Below are 20,049 nucleotides of genomic sequence, written 5' to 3'. Positions count from 1 at the left end.
AGTGTTTTCATTTCCTCTTTGTTTTTTAAAAACTCCTTGAATTTGATATGATTTTAGACCGTCCAAGCTCATTTTGTGGATTATCGTTTTTTCAGATTATTAACGTATTGATATTCAAAAAAATTTGAAAACTCAGAAAAATAGTGTTTTTTTTTTTCCTCAGCTATTTTCATTTGGAATTATTTTCGAAAACAAAAATAGGGCCTTCAGAGTTTTATCATGTTCCTCTCTAATGTATAACCACGAATTATTCGATGAAAATTTCTACGACTATGAATTTTTTTCAGAAATTGAAACACTTCGTATTATTTCGTGAAAATTTTTTACTCCGCGTGGTTTTTCACGAAGAATTATTACTTTTCTTTCAAAATTACAGTGCCTTGTAAATTTGTTTGTTTTGTTTTGTTTTTTTTTTTGTGACTGACAAGATACAAATTCTCCTTAAAGTTTACAACTTTTTACGACAAACTATGCATATAAATTACAATTTTGTACGAAAAGAGTTTCCTTTTTGTTGAAAAATTTATCGAAATGTTCCAACTTGTTTGAAAATTCGTAGAAGATCGTAAGAACGATTTTCACCAGAATCGTCTCGTCGTCTTTCCCCCGATGGATTAGCGGCAATATCATCGAACGACAGAGCGTAACGATAAGGGTCGAGACGGACGGAACTAAGACCACAAACTCGCAAATCCGGGGAAGATCTCACTCGACGCTTGTCACCCCGAAGGCTGGGACAGCAAACAACAGAGAACCGGGATGCCGGAGCCCTCCGTCTGACCCTTCAACCCCCGCAATCTATCGTGATGAAACAAGGACCACAAACACAATGAAAATCCCTCCCTCCTCTGCGAAACCTGCTCGTCCCGTCTTAGCTTTGGGAAAGTCCCCTAATATGCGGAGCCTCGTTCCTCATTTCGGGTGGAGCAATATTTTGGCCAATAACACAGCGGGGCTTTCTCTCTGTGGCTGGTGTGTTGGTCTCTTACAAGTAAGCGGTAACGTCTCCGACCTCGAACTTTCGAGGAAATCTTTTCATCGCAATTTCTGCGGGAAGACAAATTTTTACAAATTTTTATGCGAGTATAATTTCATCGAGTCTTTCGGGAAAATTATTAACGCATTTAAGGTAGCGGAAACTTTTTAAATTCTTTGAATAATTCGAGTTGGTACTTTTAAGAATCTTAGGATAAAGTTTCAGGACTGTGATATTCTTTTTAAGAACCCCTGAATTTTTGGCTACTCACTGAATCTTGTAAAGTCATTTATGGATTCGTTTAAGGAAACTGGTTGGCTGAAAATCGATACTTTTTATTGATTGATTACTAGATAATTGACCGTTGAGTCGATATGAAATAATTATATTTCGTTTGTCAGATGGAAAAATCTTGAAAAAGAAGATGAAGAATGGAAAATAATGGAATTATAATAAAAATAATTTTAGTTCGATTTCACTTTCGATGGCTCATTTGATTCAGAAAATTGTTTGCTGTTCAGTTATTGCAACAGATTTTCGAAATTTTTGTCAATAGTTTCATTATTTTCAATTTTTGTATTTTGAACACATCTTCGTAGCTTAAGAGCATGATAATTTGACAAATACTCAATTTACAATTACCGTATAATAAAATGAATATAACGTAACAATTTTCTGGTCAACCAATTCAAGCCTTACAAAACCTATGAAATCTTATGAAATAGATTTGAATCTGTCTCCTCAAATCGTATGCACTAATTCAACGTGATTAGAATTAATTTTCCATCCACCGAATCGAAAACCTGTAAATTTTTCGAACCCCGAACGATCGTCGAGTGTTGTTTTTTTTTTCCCCCTCGAGTTTGGAAACCCTACGGGTACCTTTAAGACGGTATAAAACGTTAATTTCCTGAAGTATACCTGAGATAATTCAAGCTCTTTCATAATTTAACCCACAACGTCGAGTTGGGAATAATTCTGAGAGTGAGAAAAGTGCTTCAGGTAAATACAAACGCCACTTTACAAATTCCGCGGTTGGCTAATCTTTGCCTAAGTGAGCTTAACTTTTCCGCTTCTACTCATGGCGGGAAGGGAGGTAATATAAACGTTTATCGCACCTAGAAAGCTGAGCTTTCGAGCTTTGCGAGGGCCTCCTACCGCCGTCTCGTTGGCAAAAATATCTTTGACAATAAAACGATAACGCGAACGAGGAAACTTCACCTTGAGCTTAACTCTGGTCAGTGAACTTGAACTTTTTTCGACGATGCAGGTGATGATCCGGTGAAATTTCAGGCGGGGGTAAAAAACTGGAATGGCAGATTGTCTGAAGGACTGAAATATCGAACTTTCAAAGACGCGAAAATCTTAATCGTAGAATTAACGAACCGTAGAAGGCCCAAGTTTGGAAAATTCGAAATATTGAAAGCCGAAATAATAGAATGGCAAAATATAGAATCTTTATGCGATTCTATATTATTTAGTCGAAATTTGATGACTCTATATTTTGGCATTCTACATTCGTTCTTTCTGACCTTTTTTATATTTTCATCCTTCTACATTTTCACCTGTACCAGAAAATTTAAATTTCCGCAAATTGTAACCAACCATCCTTTTTTTTTCGTTAGCATTTTGGAAAATATTTTTTCTCGATACGAAATACGTAAACACAATTCCATTCATTGATCAATGTATATTTTTTTTATTTCCCTAAAGTATTACGTAATCGGATACTTGTTAGTTCCGAGAATCATACCCTGCAAAAATTACGACCAATTCGAATAATTTGAAACTCAATTAAATGTACGGATCCCTTAAATTTTGACACGCGAAAAAAAAAAGATTCAGCATTGCGGAGACTCAAAACTTTCGTTTGTTCTTTTTTTTTTTTTCTAACGTTACGCTGATCGAATGTAAATTGTCTCGAATTACGAGTCCGCGAAATCCAAAATAAACACGCCGCAGACCGAGTGTTATTTTTTTGGTCAGAAAATGGTAAATTTCTCAACCCTTGAAAATCCAGCTATAGTTTTACGCTGCCGCAGATGCGGCGAGAATTTCACATCACTCCGAGATAAAGTCTGCGGTTCGGGGATTTGAAATAACCGTGAAAACAGAAGGTAATCGGTTTGTACGTGTTTTGGTACGTGGAAATTCGACTGGGGAGCGAAAATAGAATTAGGTTTTAAAATTCCGCTTGCGGGAAACACGCGAGGATTGTGTGACTGAAGGTCTCAAGCAGAGACGGCGACGAGAGAAAATTCCGTTACCCAGGTTCTGGAAAACAGACCGAACTGCAGCAAACGAGTCAAACTATTTTTCTCACAATTTTCCATGCAATATTTTACACGCCATTTGTGATTCGCTAGCGGATGTTTTAATAAAATGAATTCAGACATGCGAATTTAAATGAGTAAAGAAAACAGCAAATTCTCCCAAATTTTTGTCGTGGATTTCGCCTTCTTGTTTTATGGTCGAGATAAAAATACGCTTCTTACCATTTTTGATTTGCGAATTAAATGCGAAAAAAATCAACGAACCCGCTTATAAAAGACAACCTGAATACCTTGATAATTTTATTTAAAATTTAATTAATCATATGTTGAAGAATTGCTCAACCTTACCTCGAATTATTTGTAGACTTTCTCCATGTCGAAGTTCAGCAATAGGGGAAGTCCTGAGAGAAATAAAAATTGTTTATTGATAGAAATTAACGGAAGAATAAGATTATAGCTGAATATTCTTCTATGTGAAAAAAAAAAAAATTAAAAATTCACACCTGTTAAAGTAAACTTACGTTCAGTTACGTGAAAAAAAAAAAATGCATCAAAGTTAAGTTACAAAATCGAAGCAGAGATGTTGTGCGTCAATCAATCGAGCAAATCCATTGTAATTGTAAAAAAGGTGAGAAAACACCCTGCAGTTTTTTTTTTTTTTGTTTCAACTGTTCAACGAAAATCGAGGGAAAAAATGACTTGGCCATTTTTTCGACTTGCTCAACAATACTCAAGTTTATAAAAAATTTATACAGCATATCGTTACCGGCAATAATAGTTGAAAAAAGCTCCCAAACCAAGGGAAAAAGCACGGTTAAAAGCTTTTATTTTCGAACGAAGCTGTTGTAGCGAAAATCTGGTCCACCGGTGAAACTTTTCTCAAACGAATTGCGGACTTCCGACTTACAGACGATCCAGGATTAACCGTACACGTGTGTATATCCATACACAGGCGAAGGCGATTCATCCGAACATAGAATAACGAATCAGCTTTGGGGTTTGGAATTCGGCTCTTCCGTAATAAATTAAGCCCCGAGAAAAAAGCCCTGCTTTCATACTCAAATCCCGTTTTTTTTTTTTTTTTTTTTTTTTTTTTCCTATACGGATTTACGCTGCGTCGAGCTTTTAGTCCTGCATCTGCGCCCGTATAACGCATCGTGACGAAACAAACGGTGTTCGTGATCTGAGTAAAAATATGCCCCTTACCTCCATTCCCTGGAAAGCCGGTGACCAGTGGCACTTTGTGGCGATATGAAGATAAGCGAGGAAGAGGAAAGGTAATGTGAGAAGAGAGAAGACAAAACTGGTTAAACAAGTAAATAGATGAAAAAAAAAGAAAAGAAAAGAAATAAATAAAATAACTAAATCTGGATAGAATAAAACAAAATAGATCAATAGATTAATATGACTGGGGATAGAGAGTCGGGTTATCTTGTCAACAAAGAGGAGTGCATAGATAGAGAAAGAGAAAGAGAGAGAGAGAGGGAGCTTCGATTTCTTCGACCGATGCTAGAGGCGAGGATTGAAATGGTCCGGGATTCCTCTTAAGGCGAAGAGTTAACGACAAATTAGTTTTGGCAAAAAAACAGTAAGAGAAAAGTAAGAGGTGAGACGGAAGAGAAATCCAGACGCTTCCACGTTTCGCTCGGTGATAAAAAAACCAACGTAGTATAAAAAAAATTAGAGATATATAGATAGATGGATAGATAGAGGATTTCATTATTATGTTTATTATTATTATTGTAACAAAGGGTGAAATGACTCGTCTTACCCCCTTTTCTAACGATCTAGTAATCATCGTGGATAAAAGCTCATGTAAGAGCTTTCATGTGTTACGAAACGAATAAGGCCAGCATTGTTGTAAAAACAGTCTTGTTACCTGCTTTGAACTGTAAGCACGGATTTATTTTTCTCCAAAAATTTAATTTCGCTGGCTGACAATTCTCACTCAATAAGTTCACGAACCCAATTCTTTATGCCGTAACGGATATAGTAATGATAAATAAATAAAAATAGATTCACAAACAATTGATAAGCAAATGAATGGACGATAAATTTCTCCTTTTTTTTTCAATAACACAAACAAGACAACAGTCAATAAATAATAAATAAATAGAACACAGCCTGGGTATCACTAGAGTCGTGGAAGAGCCTCCAAAGGATAAAAATGGACTTTGGGTTTGAAAACTTGAAGAGACAGAGTATTTTTCAGAGAGAGAGAGAGGACTGAGAATATCTTTTGAAGGAAATCTGAGACCTGGGAATTCGCCTCACCCTGCTTTGTGTACATATGGGGTAACTTAGGGACATAACCGAAGCGACTGGACGAACTCGAAGTCAACGTGTCTCGTAAATTATTCCACGGAGCTTGCAGCCCTCGATCATCAAATCCTGGTGAGATATCATGGATAACATTCGCAATGCGGATCAGGAAATTCTGTCGGAGCATATGTGCTTGCCCTTTTACCATTTAATCTTGAAAAATGCAAAAACATATTTTATGATTACCATCTTTGAGGGAAATGCCGATCAAATTTGGGTAAGGAAAAGCTTCGGAGCTGATTTTACGCAACGTTGTAAAAAATTGTACTCCCTTTTTCTTTTATACAGATAATAATTGCACGTAGAATCTTGGTTTCATTTTTTTTTTGTTTTTTTCTTTCACGACACATGAATGAATTAAATTCAAAGTTTTCAGTGATTGAATTAATTATCTTTTTCATTATTCATTGTCAGATAAATTTTACCGACGTCGCCGCTATTCACATTTTTCTATATTCTATTGAGTTGGCTGTTATTCCAGACATTCCTTCAGTTTTAGATTTTTCACTCAACCGTTTTTCTTGTAATCGCAGAAATTTATCGTACGTACCTGCAGGCTCGGTGGTGAAAAGTATATGGAAAAATCTGTTTATCCGGCTCGTTTTCTTTCTTATTATTGACCAGTGTCATTTTTCTGATGTTTATTTCACCAGATCTTCGTGTGGCTGCGAAAAAACGTTTATTCTTCGTAAAGATTTCGCACTTGATCATCTCCAACCCCCTTCTGGGTTACGTCCATGACTTATTACACGCAGGCAAAGAATACACATCGTCTCTTCTTGGAGGACATATATCTCAACTGTTACAGTGCCGTGTGAGAGAAATTTTTATTTTCGGTTACCGCTCAGTCCTTAACTATTTTCATTTTTTACCACGATCGACAAAATGTAGTTCCAGGTAGAAAATGAAAATTAGTTTTCTAGCCGTTACCGGAAAGTCTAGTATCCGTTGCTATTCTTTCTCATTACGATCACTGTTGCTAGATTTTCTTGCAACCGTTGCGAAAATTTAACGCTCGTGAAAGAATAAATTAACGTTAAAGCCTTGTTTAAATAAAAAAGTAGAGTAAACCTCAGAAACTGATTTTGCGTTGCAATGACCAAAAAAGGATCGACGATAGCGCAAAATGGTTACGCGTACCTCGTTTTTCGTAATTCCAACAATATTCAAACAGTTTTTTTTTCAACGATACCTGTTTTACTCAATTTTTCTAGTTACTGTAACAAATGAAATTTTTCCCATATATATATATATATATGGTTGACGGTTCAGGCGAAGCTAGGTTTCCATGTATATCGCCGTTGCAATTCCCTCGAGCGTATGTCGGTCCATATCCTAGATCCTACATACGTGTGCTGCTGCTGCTGCTGCTGTTGCTGCTGTTGCTGTTGCTGCTTCTCTTGCAGAGGCGTAAACCTTAAACGGAGGTCGTTCGCGCCAAGCACCGCTCATAATTTCAAATGGACGCGTGAAAATTTTCATTACATTAGGAAGGCTGCTTGCCGTTTTATAGCTTAGCCAGGACAAACTACCGTGACTCGAACCAAGCTGCGCGAAACACGTTATTATTATTGTTGGTGTTATTGTACGGTAAATATTTAATTGTTACCATCTCACGACGCGTCGAGGGGTGATAATAAAAAGCCCAAAAATGCGCAACAGATTTATCGGTCGTTTGATTTACTTCTATTTTCATCCTGAAATATGTGCAAAATTTGTTTTCACAGCTGTTTCTACTAATTTTCGCTACACGAAATGTGTAAAATGTATAAATTGATGTGAAATATTTTTAGCAATGATTTCAGATCGATCAACAATAATCGTCAGTAAAATTGCAGGTATGATCAGTGATTAGTTTGACATCGTGAATCTGATTTTTGATTTTCAAACACTGTCTCACCGTAACGTCATTATTGTCAAGAATTTATTATCTGGATTGTAAATATTAATGGTTTGCGAATTTTTTGTTGGTTTTTTCTCTTTTGTTTTTTTTTCGCGGTGAAATTTGAGGACGGGTTATTGTAGCAAAAAATTAGCAACACGGAGAGCAAAAAGAGTCGAGTTTACGAATAATCGTAGTTTTTACAGGCTGAAAATTTTTCACAAAATAAACGAGATCAAATGAGAATAAAGTATTGAATCTTAGAACAGAGGGAAAATCTTCATTCTTTACGACGTTAATTAAGCTTTCCAGATCCATTAGCCTTTTAAATTTGATTTGAACAATACTTTTGATCAAGAAATCTGCATATTATATGTATCAGGAATTTGTTCCGCATGTTTGTAATATATAATATACAAGGTCGTTGTATTTTGTCGGAATTTTGAACTGTGGAAACAGCTTTATCTTCGAAGCAACGGGATTTTCAGATTATACGGTGAGAAAAACCGGGCGAAAATCTTTCTTTCGATATCGTTCAGCTGGCTTTTCTTGCTTATTATTGTAGCTGACGCTTTTCAGTTTTATCACTGCTGTACACTACACAGCAGCAGTAACGCGTTGTGTCAAATAAAAAGTTTGAACAGGGGATCAGAGTCTTAAGGAGTGCCGAAACAAGTTTTGCTTAAAGGACTTACCGATCGAATTCAACGGTAACGAGATTTCAACCGGAACAGATTGCTTCGGAATCCAGTGATCACGCTTTGCCAGTTTCTGCAGATCTCACAGATTCGGTCATCTAACCAAATTTTTAAGCTAACCGCAAAGAAAAAAAGAAAAGAAAAAATCCGCGAATCGAAAACAAGCTTTGGACTTATTTTATTTCGTTGCTCATTCGTTATATTAATTATTTAATTCGTGTCTGAGAAATTGTACTGAAATCAGTTTCAAAGAATGATGAAAAAACAAATTTTGAAAACAAAAGATTCGTTTTTTGAACTGGAAAAATTTCATCAACTTTTCATTTTTTGCATAGATGGTCTGATATTTTTTTTATTTAAAAAACTCGTAATCAATGTCGGTGAAAAAATTGTATAAATAAAATACATCAACTTTATCGTAAGTTTCTTTAATTCTGTAACACATCAATGTGAAACAGAATATTACTAAATAAGATTTGAAAACTTGACCGTTAAAGTCGATTCAATTGAACTTTTTTTATTTCATCTTTATCCCATTGTTTTTTATTGTTTCGGTATTATTTTCACCAACTTGTCAAAGTTCGAACCCTGCTCGAGAGTTTTTATGCGGAGAGATTAAACACTGTACCAGTAATTATTCGACCGATCAATTCTCCCAACTTAAGGCGCCAGCCAGACCTTTCTCCTTTAATCTGTATTTACTACCGATGATCTCAACAGCCTACTGCAGACCCGCCTTTAAGCTGCTGCTAACTGGCGCTTAAAAGCGGGCGCTTACAATAACATAAAGCTACATTATGGCCGAAGACACAAAACCCGAGTGGAGTCACCCTCCTTTTTGAACTTCTTAATCGGCCCGTTTTCTTCAACCCTCAAATTTAATTCTAACGATTACACAGCAGTTATACGTAGCTTTCTTCTTGCTGCCAATTATATTGAACCGTCTAGCTCAGCTGATGGAGAAGACGAAAGAATAACAAACGCTCGGTTTCTCATTTTCTTACGTTCGTTTTTTTTTTTTTTTTTTTGTTGAAAAATCGGTCGTTCGGATGCTGAAACGATTTTTATACATCGAAAACTGTACTGAGAAAAATTTTTAGTTCCGGTTACCGCTCAGTCCTTAACTATTTTCATTTTTTACCACAATCGAAAAATACAGTTCTAGGTAGAAAATGAAAATTAGTTTTCTAGCCGTTACCGGAAAGTCTAGTATCCGTTACTATTCTTTCACATTACGATCGCTGTTGCTATATTTTCTTGCAACCGTTGCGAAAATTTAACGCTCGTGCAAGAATAAATTGACGTTAAAGCCTTGTTTAGCTAAAAAAAAGTAGAGTAAACCTCGCAAACTGATTTTTCGTTGCAATAACCAAAAAAGGATCAACAATAGCGCAAAATGGTTACGCGTACCTCACTTTTCGTAATTCCAACAATATTCAAACAGTTTTTTTTTAACGATACCTGTATTACTGAATTTTTCTAGTTACTGTAACAAATGAAATTTTTCCCAGTGCTGAAATATTACTTTTTCTGAATTCAGTAGTTTTTTTAAACAACCGAACGTGTAATTAAAAAAACGAATGAATATCAAAGTTATTACAGATTCAAAAAACTTAGGTCGGATTATTCGCCGACAATGATTAATTGAAAACTGACAAAAGGTCAACAAAAAACTCAAAAGATTGACTTGGGAGTAATTCGGGTTCAACGATGAATGTACGAACTGATTTCTATGCTCTGAGCTGCAGCAGCAGCAGCTACTCGGGAAAAATCTATCTACCTATTTGAAACGGTTTAAGTTCAGCTTGGCTCGTGAAGAACAGCTTAGAAGCACCTCTCGAAGGTTAAGTGCCTGGTTTTTTTCGCCACTTTATTTTCCCCGTGGTATAAAGATCCTGAAACCTTTAACCGTGGAGTGGCGAGAGGATAGATTGTCAGAGGGCAAAGAAGATAAAGCAGTTTAGTTCGGTTTCCATGCACTTGATTTTTCTTTAGAAATTTATCGCGAGTTACAATGTTTATTCATCTGCAAATTATTTAGGTTACCTAGAGTTCTCTGGATTTGACAAACAATCCATTCAAATAACTCCGGAATTTTTGTCTATTCGTTAAAAGAAATGACCGTAATTAATGAAAATTCTAAATTCTATATAAATAGTAATTCTAAATTATTTGTATTGGGCTAAAACAAAATAAGAAGAAAAAAAAAATTCACAATTCTATTATAAAGAGAAATTAAAATCCTTCAAAGTTGTTTCTTTCTCTACTATTATTTATTGACAGCATCGAAGAATCTCTGGATTTGTCTACCATACAGTTTGTAAAATAAAATTATTCCAAGTTCTTTGACGTCGTTTAAAAAATAATCAGAGTTACTCAAAACAGTTTGCATTTGGTTAAAAATCACTCGATGATTCGAAATTCTCTGTATTTCTCAGATAGGTCTTAAAAATCATCGAGAATTCTTTGTAAATCGTTGAAAATTGTTCGGAACGACTCAAAATTATTCGGTTTAATCCAAAAATTCTTGGATTTGTCTAACTAATCGAAATTCAGCCGAATCGGATTTATCAACCGAAACATTATGGTAACATCTGTTTTCAAATTTAAACTTATCCTTTCCGCATTTCTTGCTTGTTGCCTCTCTTCCCATCGTGCAATAATGAAAAAAAAAAAAAAAAATGTTCAAAAAGAAAAATAAATAGACCTGTGAAAAAGAATACTCGTAATTCCCCAGAGATTTCTCACTTTTCGGTAAAATCCGCTTCGTTTCACAGGAGCTTTGATCTCGAACGTTTCATACATACGTGCGCAGAGCTCATCCATCGCTGCACACGTATCATGTTTAAACGTAACCTACCGTGATATTTGACGAATGAAAGAAAATACCGACAAGTGTATGAAGACAAGCAGAGTTTCCTATTTCGCCCATCGACGCGTGAAAAATAAAAAGAAGAAAAAGTTGTGAAAAAAAAGAAAAAAAAAAAAACAGCTTCGTTGCGCAAAATCCTTTGACGCGACTTCTATTGAAGGAATATTTCCTGCGCGACGTAACGTTGGATCCCTCGACGAGAGTTCCTTGTGTGAACAGTGGTAATTAATATTGTCACCGTCTTTGTGCTGCAGTTGCTTGCGATTATAGCACAACTTTTGCGTTCCTGAGTCTAGACGGGATGGCAGACAGTGGTTCAAGCTGGGCGTTGAGCGAGTTGAGCCGCATTGTTTGACGTTCCGTACCAATCAGACGATCTCAATTTATCCAGCGAAGCAAGTCGTACCTACTTGGAAATTCTTGGATAAGATATTCCGGAATATTCTGTGTCTGAAGATTTAACCGTGCAAAGTACTCGATGCAATCTAATCGTCTCAATCTTAAAATATCTATCGCATTTCGTAAGGCAAGCTGTAATTGTTCCTAATTAAAAGTTGACTAAGCAATCACCGAATATTCTGTCCAATCTGTTCAATCCAAGGATTAAAGCTTCGAATTTTCTTCGTACAGGATGGCAACTTATGTTTCATTACAAAGTTGCAAGGTGCAGGGAATATTTTCGATCGAATAAAAAGCAGTTCCCTTCTTTACCTGCAGGTGGGATTTTGACATCAGGAGATCATTGCGTGATCTTAGGACGGAACGCACTTAGCTGTCGGTATAACAGCGAGCTTTTCACGGTAACTGACGTACGTGATAACGCAATTTGATACCTCGATATGTCGGTGAGTTTGACTAACGGTATTATCTAGGCTTCTAAATGTTGCGGACTGACATATTTTATTTATGGGCGCCTTACTGAAAACTTTCGTGTGTTAAATCATAAAACGTTTTGAAAGAATTCAACCTTCAATTTATTACACGATTTATTTTGTAACTTCAAAATGATACATAAGAAATGACATGATAAATTACAAAAGCACGAATCGTCAGATATACTAGAACAAAAATCATATACTTCACTATACAGTTGGTTATATGATTATTGATGACAGTACCTACATTATCATTCTCTCACTTTCTATACCGTTAACATTTTCATACTTGCATTTATAATATAATTCAAAATATCTGCTCATTTAGGCCATACTTCCTTTTGCCAAATTTCCTGATACCATTTCAGTTGTGCAGAAACATTTAGTGTTAGTAATAGAATATTTGAAGCTTCGTTTGTGCCGTGTTATTGGACGAAAGATATTCGTTCTACGATGTTTCACCAAAGAGATACTTGCAGATAAATTCTTGTCATTTTCAGTTTAAATTTCTATTTAGTCAGAGCACTTTTTCCGATGCTTCATCGCCGGTTTTAAAAGAGTATTTGCTCCCGCTCAATATTCATTAGAATTAGGTGAATTGAGTAAAAAAAATTATGTCAAGTGTTGGTTGGAGCAGAATAAAATACTTCTTCGATTTTAATAATCTTTCTTTCAAGAAACAAGAATCTACCGATCTGACGAACATTTCTTCGACTGTAGGTAATTTAATTTCACTTTCGTATCCTGAAAACACTCGTTTAATGTAACAAACGTTGATTCATTTCGGGGTTCTATTTTTCATCCAATACTGGACCAAACGGATCTTCTAAATGGTCGTCTTCGATGATCAGGCGCGGGAAATCATTCATCAAATCCATATTCCAAGACGATACATTTATGATCCCAATACAAAATAAATAACTCTTCAATTTTACAACACGTCTTAGAATAAATTCAACATTTCTGTGAATAAATTAACGGATTTACAAGATTCGGTGCACAATTTTAAGTGGCTCCATAAGTGCTAAAATACGTTCAAGAATATTTAATTCTGAATATTCCATCACTCGTTGCCTTATCATGTCGGACGATTTTGGAATGATGTACCGTTTGAAACTACGCAAAAGCGCAAATCAGGCAAACACCTAAGCCAGTCTTTGTTTTATTTCGTCCGGTATCTTCTTCAGGTACCAAGCATGTTGTTGCCCTGGTGCAGTGGCCAGCACCCCTCGGGTATTTGGATGACTCGTTTCAGCGTTGTAGGAATAACATTCGCCGTGAATGTCGGTTAAGGTTCCACCGAAAGCTCGAAGAATCGCTTCAGGGGCGCACGTGTCCCATCGCTTGCAACCCGCGCTTGCAAAAACGTAAGCGTGAGCTTTTCCCTCCAGGAGGAGCATAACCTGAGAAAAGGAAAAACTCGACGTCAAAAGAGATCGAAATGTTGACTAAATTTGGTTAGCAATCTCGAAATTCGTGGTCTTGGAGTGTACCTTGTGTCCTGCACCACCAACTTTCAAGATTTCGTCTGCTTCCAAAGCGTCTAGAGCTGATTGAACCGTCCCATCGGAATGGGAACTGTGAAATATATGGAAATGAGGAGAATATTAGAATCAGTAAAATGTTTTGACAAACTGTGTAATTCGATATTACAGTTATTTCGGTGGATGTTCAGGACTTTAAGAGGGCTGGAACCGGTTGATTTGACTATTGAGTAGTAGAGGAAAATTTTACATCATAGATACACACTGATATAGCGTGAACAATATTCTTCTTGGGTTAATCAAGTGAAATAACAGGCGAAAAGCTCTTCCTCATTTATCCGAAATCTTTGTGGTATCGAGAATAATACACACCGCGTTGTCGTAATAATCCTCTTTCCCTCGGGAGGAGGAATCAATTGGAGACCTCCAGTCGCGACCCCATCAATACCCCATAACGTTCGACCCAGGCTTCCGTCTTCAGGGTTCTTGTAATAAGGTTGATGAATAATCCCCCCAACAGCTTTTTCTCGAACTGCAACTCCAATCAGAACGGTCACGTGCTCCACAAGTCCTTGCGCGTATTCCGAAGTACCTGAAATCAGAAGAAACAATTTTTCGAATCAATTATACGGCAGTATCAAATCTGCATCGACATTGGTAGCATTGAATTGTCGATTGTTCTGCAATGTGTCACATAAGAATAGTAATGCTTGATTGAACGAGGTTTCCGATAAAAATTCATCGAGTGATAGCTTGTTAACTCGATGTGTAAGTAATGAGATTTTTTTTATTACAGCCAGAAATTTGGATCCTGGAAGCAGAAGAACGGTTGAAGAAGCCAAATTTTCGGGATCACCGCCATTCCGTAACTGTTACAGCTCAACTCACCGTCAAGAGGATCTACCCAAATACACAAATCCTTGTCTTCCACTTCTTCGAGATCCTGAGGAAGCCTTACGCCAAGAACCTGCTGATCAGAGTCAGTTACCACCCAATCGGAAGGGACTTCGCAGTTTGACGGTCCCTCTTCTCCGATTATAGCGACGTTGGGAAACTGCCTGCTGAGAGAAGCGACGATACACCTTTGCGCCGATCTGTCAGCTTCGGTTTGGGGATCGTTCTTTCCCTTGTTCACTATGTTCAGTTCGCCTCCGGTCATCACGTCCCTGATTATCTTTCCGGCACGTCCAGCTACTGTCACTGAGGATGCGACCACGCGCAAAAGAAGTGGAGCACTCTGCGCCATAGCGATGAAATCGGATGCCGGCTTGTCTGATTGCTGACAATAAGTGGACGAGAGACTGGAGTGAACTTTTCACGAGCACGTGTAACGACGGCTCGGTGAGGTCAGTCTGCAAAAAAATTTTAACACAATCGTTAGAAATCGCTTTTGAAGGCTGTGTGAAAGTGTCCAATGCCACTTGGGATTGGGATGTTTTTGCACGGCTTGTGAAACGCGATTCGATACTTCTTATATCTTTATGCTCGGTTTTGATCGTATATCTAATCTTTATGGCCGTGTTACTCAAGGATCCCGATTGAACTGCTGTTCGGCTTTGTAGCTGGGTAGAATTTAACCTCCGATCGAATGATATAAATGACACAGTCTCGATCTGATGATCAAATGTTTTTTGAAGTGTGACAAAACTCGCTTTGGAAAATAATAATAAACGATGTTTCGGAAATCGTGAAAAATAATTTCAAACTATTTGTGAATTGTAGAAAATTATCCTTTTAGATCGAAAATAGAATTAGGTATACACGAAATGAGGACAATATTTCTATTATTCCTCAATTTGATAGCATGCCGATACATTTTTTCTACAAGATCATTTCAAGCCGTTTTAAGTGGGTTAAACGTTTTTCGATTTTTCTTTGATTCTTCATCGATATCAAATTTCTGATACTGGTTTGCAATGGGGAATAATTCTGTACCATTTCGTCAAGATGAAAAAAAAAAACAAATCAAGTAACGATCACTTATTTATTTTATTTGTGTCAAAGAACTAAATTAGAAGCTATGAATATTTTTTGAAACTATCAAATTGAACGAAAAAAATATTTCGTACAATATCTAGATAGAGAATTCAAAATCGTTCTTTTAAATTTTTCACAAGTAAAAAAAAAAAAAAGGTTACAAACTATGATCGGTCACAATTCATATTTCTATCGAAAGGTTACAAGGTTACGGTAATTTTTACCGTCCAACGCGTTCAAATTTTCCCGGCATTGAATCTGGAAAATATGGCGGCCAACGAATACTTGACAGACTCGTGCACATTTTGTGGGTAACACGATCAGACGATTCTGTCATTGAGACATAAATATGTTCTGGATTGTAATTCAATTTATTGTCGGAAGAATAGATAATAAAAGACGATTTGAAAAAGATATGAAGAATCCAATTGACACACAACAGTTAATTTAACTACAATCTAAGGTCAAATGCATCGACGTGCTTACTAACCTGAAAACGGCGAGTACTTGGCGCCGCGCAAATGCCTGAAACTGGTTTCGCTAAGCTTAGCTGCACTCCAATGAGTGGTCGAGAGGTTATCTCTCTCGTTTTCTATGTCGGTCTCTCTTTCGCTCACGCTCGGTAATCTGGAGGGGTTCATTTCCCAATGCATGATCTGCGCATGACGACCATGATAGATTCGTGGACAGAGGAGAAAGATTTTTATCCAGTTTCATATTATTTTCATGGTATATTTGATTGATTTATGATTTTTTGTGATATTTCAGATACAATCTATGGAATTGAAGTTTCGAGTCGTGGCGCGACAACGTCAGTAGCATGCTTGAACACTCGCTTGAACCACAGTGATGCGCCGTGTTTCATGCAATCCGCATGCATGAGATAATGCTTCGAAGCCGTGGAGAGTCCACGAGGTGGTGCGACCTAGTGCTGAGGCAAGGAACAAATTTCGCCGTGGTTTAGAAACTCAAGTGATAGAATAGTGTGTGTAATTATTGAATAAATCAGAATATAGAATGATAATTACTTGGTTAAATAAAAGGATTACCTGAATAATAATGTGTACACTTTAAAAATGTATATTTAGTGTTGAAACTATAAAATAAACTATGAATTTTGATCAATGATAATCTACCAAAAAATTTCGTTCCAAGGATGTTTGAATGATGGGTTTGTTAGAATAGCTTAGATTAGCTGACTAATAGAATTGAAGAATATAAAGACGGATACCTCTGAGCAAATTTTTGTGACCAGTCTTCGGCGCGCAAGTGTGCCCAGGTGAGCTTAGGAGCGTAGGAGAGTTCTGCTGTACGGACTCTGTCTGACGGGCTCGCACTGACATTCGTAGCAACCAAAGTAGTGTCGGAATGGAAGCTTGAGATTGAGTCCGTATGACGTGAGTACGTGAGACTACTTGTCGACTGCGACTTATCGTTAGAAATTTCGATCAGCTCCATCATCCCCGTCAGAAGACGCGTAACCGCGTCCATCGCCAACCACCGGAACAACCTGCGAGCACCTCCAACCACCGTCAACCACATCCTCCCAACTCGGACCACCTTCGTCCTCTTCATCCACCTAGTCCACGTCTTCCACCTCATCACCCCGCCTCATCGTCCTCGTCGTCATCGTCTCCTCGACCACCGCCGATTACTTCCAACCACCACCAAACACTTCCTACCCCCTCCAAACACCTCCTGCCAGCTCTTACGACCGCCCACCATTTCCGAACACCTCCAACCACCTTCGACCATCTTCGTCCTCCTCGTCCCCCTGTTCCACCGTGTATTCTATAACATTAATATTCATAATCATTCCGAAAACTTTTCATTTGCTCTCTCGATCTTGAATTTTCATAGGCATAGAATCGAAACGCTATTTTAGCTGGTCGCAAGTGAAGTATCTGCGTTGGGTGGAGAAGCGGAATTGTGTTTCGAAAAGTATTCGGATGGAAAAAAAATTCAGAGTACTAATTTTGAACGAGATGAAATGGATGCTTCGTATATGAGACAGTATTTAACGCTGCGTAGTGATTTAAAGACCTAAAAAGGTGATAGGGAGAGAAAGAACGAAGCTTCTTAACACTTCGAGTGTTTTTTAACACACATTTGAAAGATACGAGCAGAATTTTTCATCGCCAACTCTCGCAGAACGGCAGCGTTATTAGCCGACCCGTTCACTGAAGAATATATCTTCAGTCAACGGCTGACCATCGAAGGGCCTGGCCGCTTGAGTCTGGAATCGGCAGGAGAGATAAGGTGTGTATTTCTTGTATGAAATGTGAAAGCTAAAATCATTATACATCATATCATATCATCATACATCATACATCATACATCATACATCATACATCATACATCATCATACATAGTATGAAAGGTCGGCACTATGTTTGAATTTTCGGATATTCGGAAAGTGACGTCACCAATCTCAAATCAGCTACCCGAATTCCTCAGTCTGGAACGAACCGCGCAGTAGAGCGGACGGATGAGAGTCGCGCTCCGCAAATTTCGAGTACCGGGTTCTCAACCTCCCGGATCCCGCGCTTCGGCTCCGCTACGTATTTCGAGTACCGGGTTCTCAACCTCCGGGATCCCACACTTCGGGTCCACTACGCGGTGAAACTCGACTTCCAGGACCAGCGCTCCGTAATTTCTTTACTCCAGGTCCGCTACCTGGTGAAACACGACTTTCAGGACGCGCGCTCCGTAGTTTTTGCGCTCAAGGTCCACTACCTGCAGGAACTCGACTTCCAGAACAAGCGCTCCGTAGTTTTGGCTGTCCAGGTACTTGACCTGATGACTTTTGACTTTCGGGAGTAATTTTGCGTAGTTCCGGCTGTAAAGGTTCGTGAGCTCGTGACTTTTGACCAAGCACTGTCTAGTTTCTGCGCGGGTCTGCTACGCGGTGAAACTCGACTTCCAGGATAAGCGCTCCGTGGTTCCTGGTTCATGTTTACAATAAATTATTTCAATTCGTTTTTCGCGCAAGCCCAAATTCGGTAGCTGTCAGTCCGCTAATAAAATTTCTCGACTTCCAGGATAAGCGCTCCGTGGTTCCTGGTTCATGTTTACAATAAATTATTTCAATTCGTTTTTCGCGCAAGCCCAAATTCGGTAGCTGTCAGTCCGATAATAAAATTTCTCGACTTCCAGGATAAGCGCTCCGTGGTTCCTGGTTCATGTTTACAATAAATTATTTCAATTCGTTTTTCGCGCAAGCCCAAATTCGGTAGCTGTCAGTCCGCTAATAAAATTTCTCGACTTCCAGGATAAGCGCTCCGTGGTTCCTGGTTCACGTTTACAATAAATTATTTCAATTCGTTTTTCGCGCAAGCCCAAATTCGGTAGCTGTCAGTCCGCTAATAAAATTTCTCGACTTCCAGGATAAGCGCTCCGTGGTTCCTGGTTCATGTTTACAATAAATTATTTCAATTCGTTTTTCGCGCAAGCCCAAATTCGGTAGCTGTCAGTCCGATAATAAAATTTCTCGACTTCCAGGATAAGCGCTCCGTGGTTCCTGGTTCATGTTTACAATAAATTATTTCAATTCGTTTTTCGCGCAAGCCCAAATTCGGTAGCTTTCAGTCCGCTAATAAAATTTCTCGACTTCCAGGATAAGCGCTCCGTGGTTCCTGGTTCATGTTTACAAATTATTTCAATTCGTTTTTCGCGCAAGCCCAAATTCGGTAGCTGTCAGTCCGCTAATAAAATTTCTCGACTTCCAGGATAAGCGCTCCGTGGTTCCTGGTTCACGTTTACAATAAATTATTTCAATTCGTTTTTCGCGCAAGCCCAAATTCGGTAGCTGTCAGTCCGCTAATAAAATTTCTCGACTTCCAGGATAAGCGCTCCGTGGTTCCTGGTTCATGTTTACAATAAATTATTTCAATTCGTTTTTCGCGCAAGCCCAAATTCGGTAGCTGTCAGTCCGATAATAAAATTTCTCGACTTCCAGGATAAGCGCTCCGTGGTTCCTGGTTCATGTTTACAATAAATTATTTCAATTCGTTTTTCGCGCAAGCCCAAATTCGGTAGCTGTCAGTCCGCTAATAAAATTTCTCGACTTCCAGGATAAGCGCTCCGTGGTTCCTGGTTCATGTTTACAATAAATTATTTCAATTCGTTTTTCGCGCAAGCCCAAATTCGGTAGCTGTCAGTCCGATAATAAAATTTCTCGACTTCCAGGATAAGCGCTCCGTGGTTCCTGGTTCATGTTTACAATAAATTATTTCAATTCGTTTTTCGCGCAAGCCCAAATTCGGTAGCTGTCAGTCCGCTAATAAAATTTCTCGACTTCCAGGATAAGCGCTCCGTGGTTCCTGGTTCACGTTTACAATAAATTATTTCAATTCGTTTTTCGCGCAAGCCCAAATTCGGTAGCTGTCAGTCCGCTAATAAAATTTCTCGACTTCCAGGATAAGCGCTCCGTGGTTCCTGGTTCATGTTTACAATAAATTATTTCAATTCGTTTTTCGCGCAAGCCCAAATTCGGTAGCTGTCAGTCCGATAATAAAATTTCTCGACTTCCAGGATAAGCGCTCCGTGGTTCCTGGTTCATGTTTACAATAAATTATTTCAATTCGTTTTTCGCGCAAGCCCAAATTCGGTAGCTTTCAGTCCGCTAATAAAATTTCTCGACTTCCAGGATAAGCGCTCCGTGGTTCCTGGTTCATGTTTACAAATTATT

General features: G+C 38.1%; 1 protein-coding gene and 1 long non-coding RNA gene across 10 annotated transcripts in view; one reads left to right on the top strand and one right to left on the bottom strand.

Annotated features, from left to right (window-relative positions):
• Positions 1-14,661, top strand: part of LOC107224685 — a 156,843-nt gene extending 142,182 nt beyond the window's left edge. For 4 of the 9 annotated variants that reach the window (XR_006905216.1, XR_006905221.1, XR_006905215.1 and 1 more), the window contains one exon: positions 14,179-14,661. This is a non-coding gene — a long non-coding RNA (uncharacterized LOC107224685). Of the gene's footprint in view, positions 1-4,378; positions 4,527-5,461; positions 5,644-11,740; positions 11,869-14,178 lie in introns of all 9 variants that reach the window. The other 5 variants (XR_006905223.1, XR_006905219.1, XR_006905217.1 and 2 more) reach the window with 4 other exon arrangements.
• Positions 11,992-15,981, bottom strand: LOC107224684 (3'(2'),5'-bisphosphate nucleotidase 1). Its single transcript, XM_015664848.2, has 5 exons — positions 15,850-15,981; positions 14,271-14,734; positions 13,755-13,974; positions 13,392-13,476; positions 11,992-13,301 (listed from the first exon to the last, which is right to left on the bottom strand). The coding sequence occupies exons 2-5, from the start codon at positions 14,626-14,628 to the stop codon at positions 13,044-13,046; spliced, it is 921 nt and encodes a 306-aa protein (XP_015520334.1). The 5' UTR covers positions 14,629-14,734; positions 15,850-15,981; the 3' UTR covers positions 11,992-13,043.
• Positions 15,982-20,049: the final 4,068 nt, after the last annotated feature.

Source organism: Neodiprion lecontei, chromosome 7 (assembly GCF_021901455.1).
Source record: "Neodiprion lecontei isolate iyNeoLeco1 chromosome 7, iyNeoLeco1.1, whole genome shotgun sequence".
In the NCBI taxonomy this organism is placed as follows: Eukaryota; Metazoa; Arthropoda; class Insecta; order Hymenoptera; family Diprionidae; genus Neodiprion; species Neodiprion lecontei.
The sequence above is the reverse complement of the archived record's forward strand: the minus strand, read 5'-3'. Positions and strand labels throughout refer to the sequence as shown.

Coding starts and splice junctions, on each gene's coding strand:
- LOC107224684 (XM_015664848.2), bottom strand. CDS start 14,628: ATGGCGCAGAGTGCTCCACTTCTTTTGCGCGTGGTCGCATCCTCAGTG. Junction 13,477..13,754: donor AGGATTATTACGACAACGCG/GTGTGTATTATT, acceptor TATATTTCACAG/TTCCCATTCCGATGGGACGG. Junction 13,302..13,391: donor TTGGTGGTGCAGGACACAAG/GTACACTCCAAG, acceptor TCCTTTTCTCAG/GTTATGCTCCTCCTGGAGGG.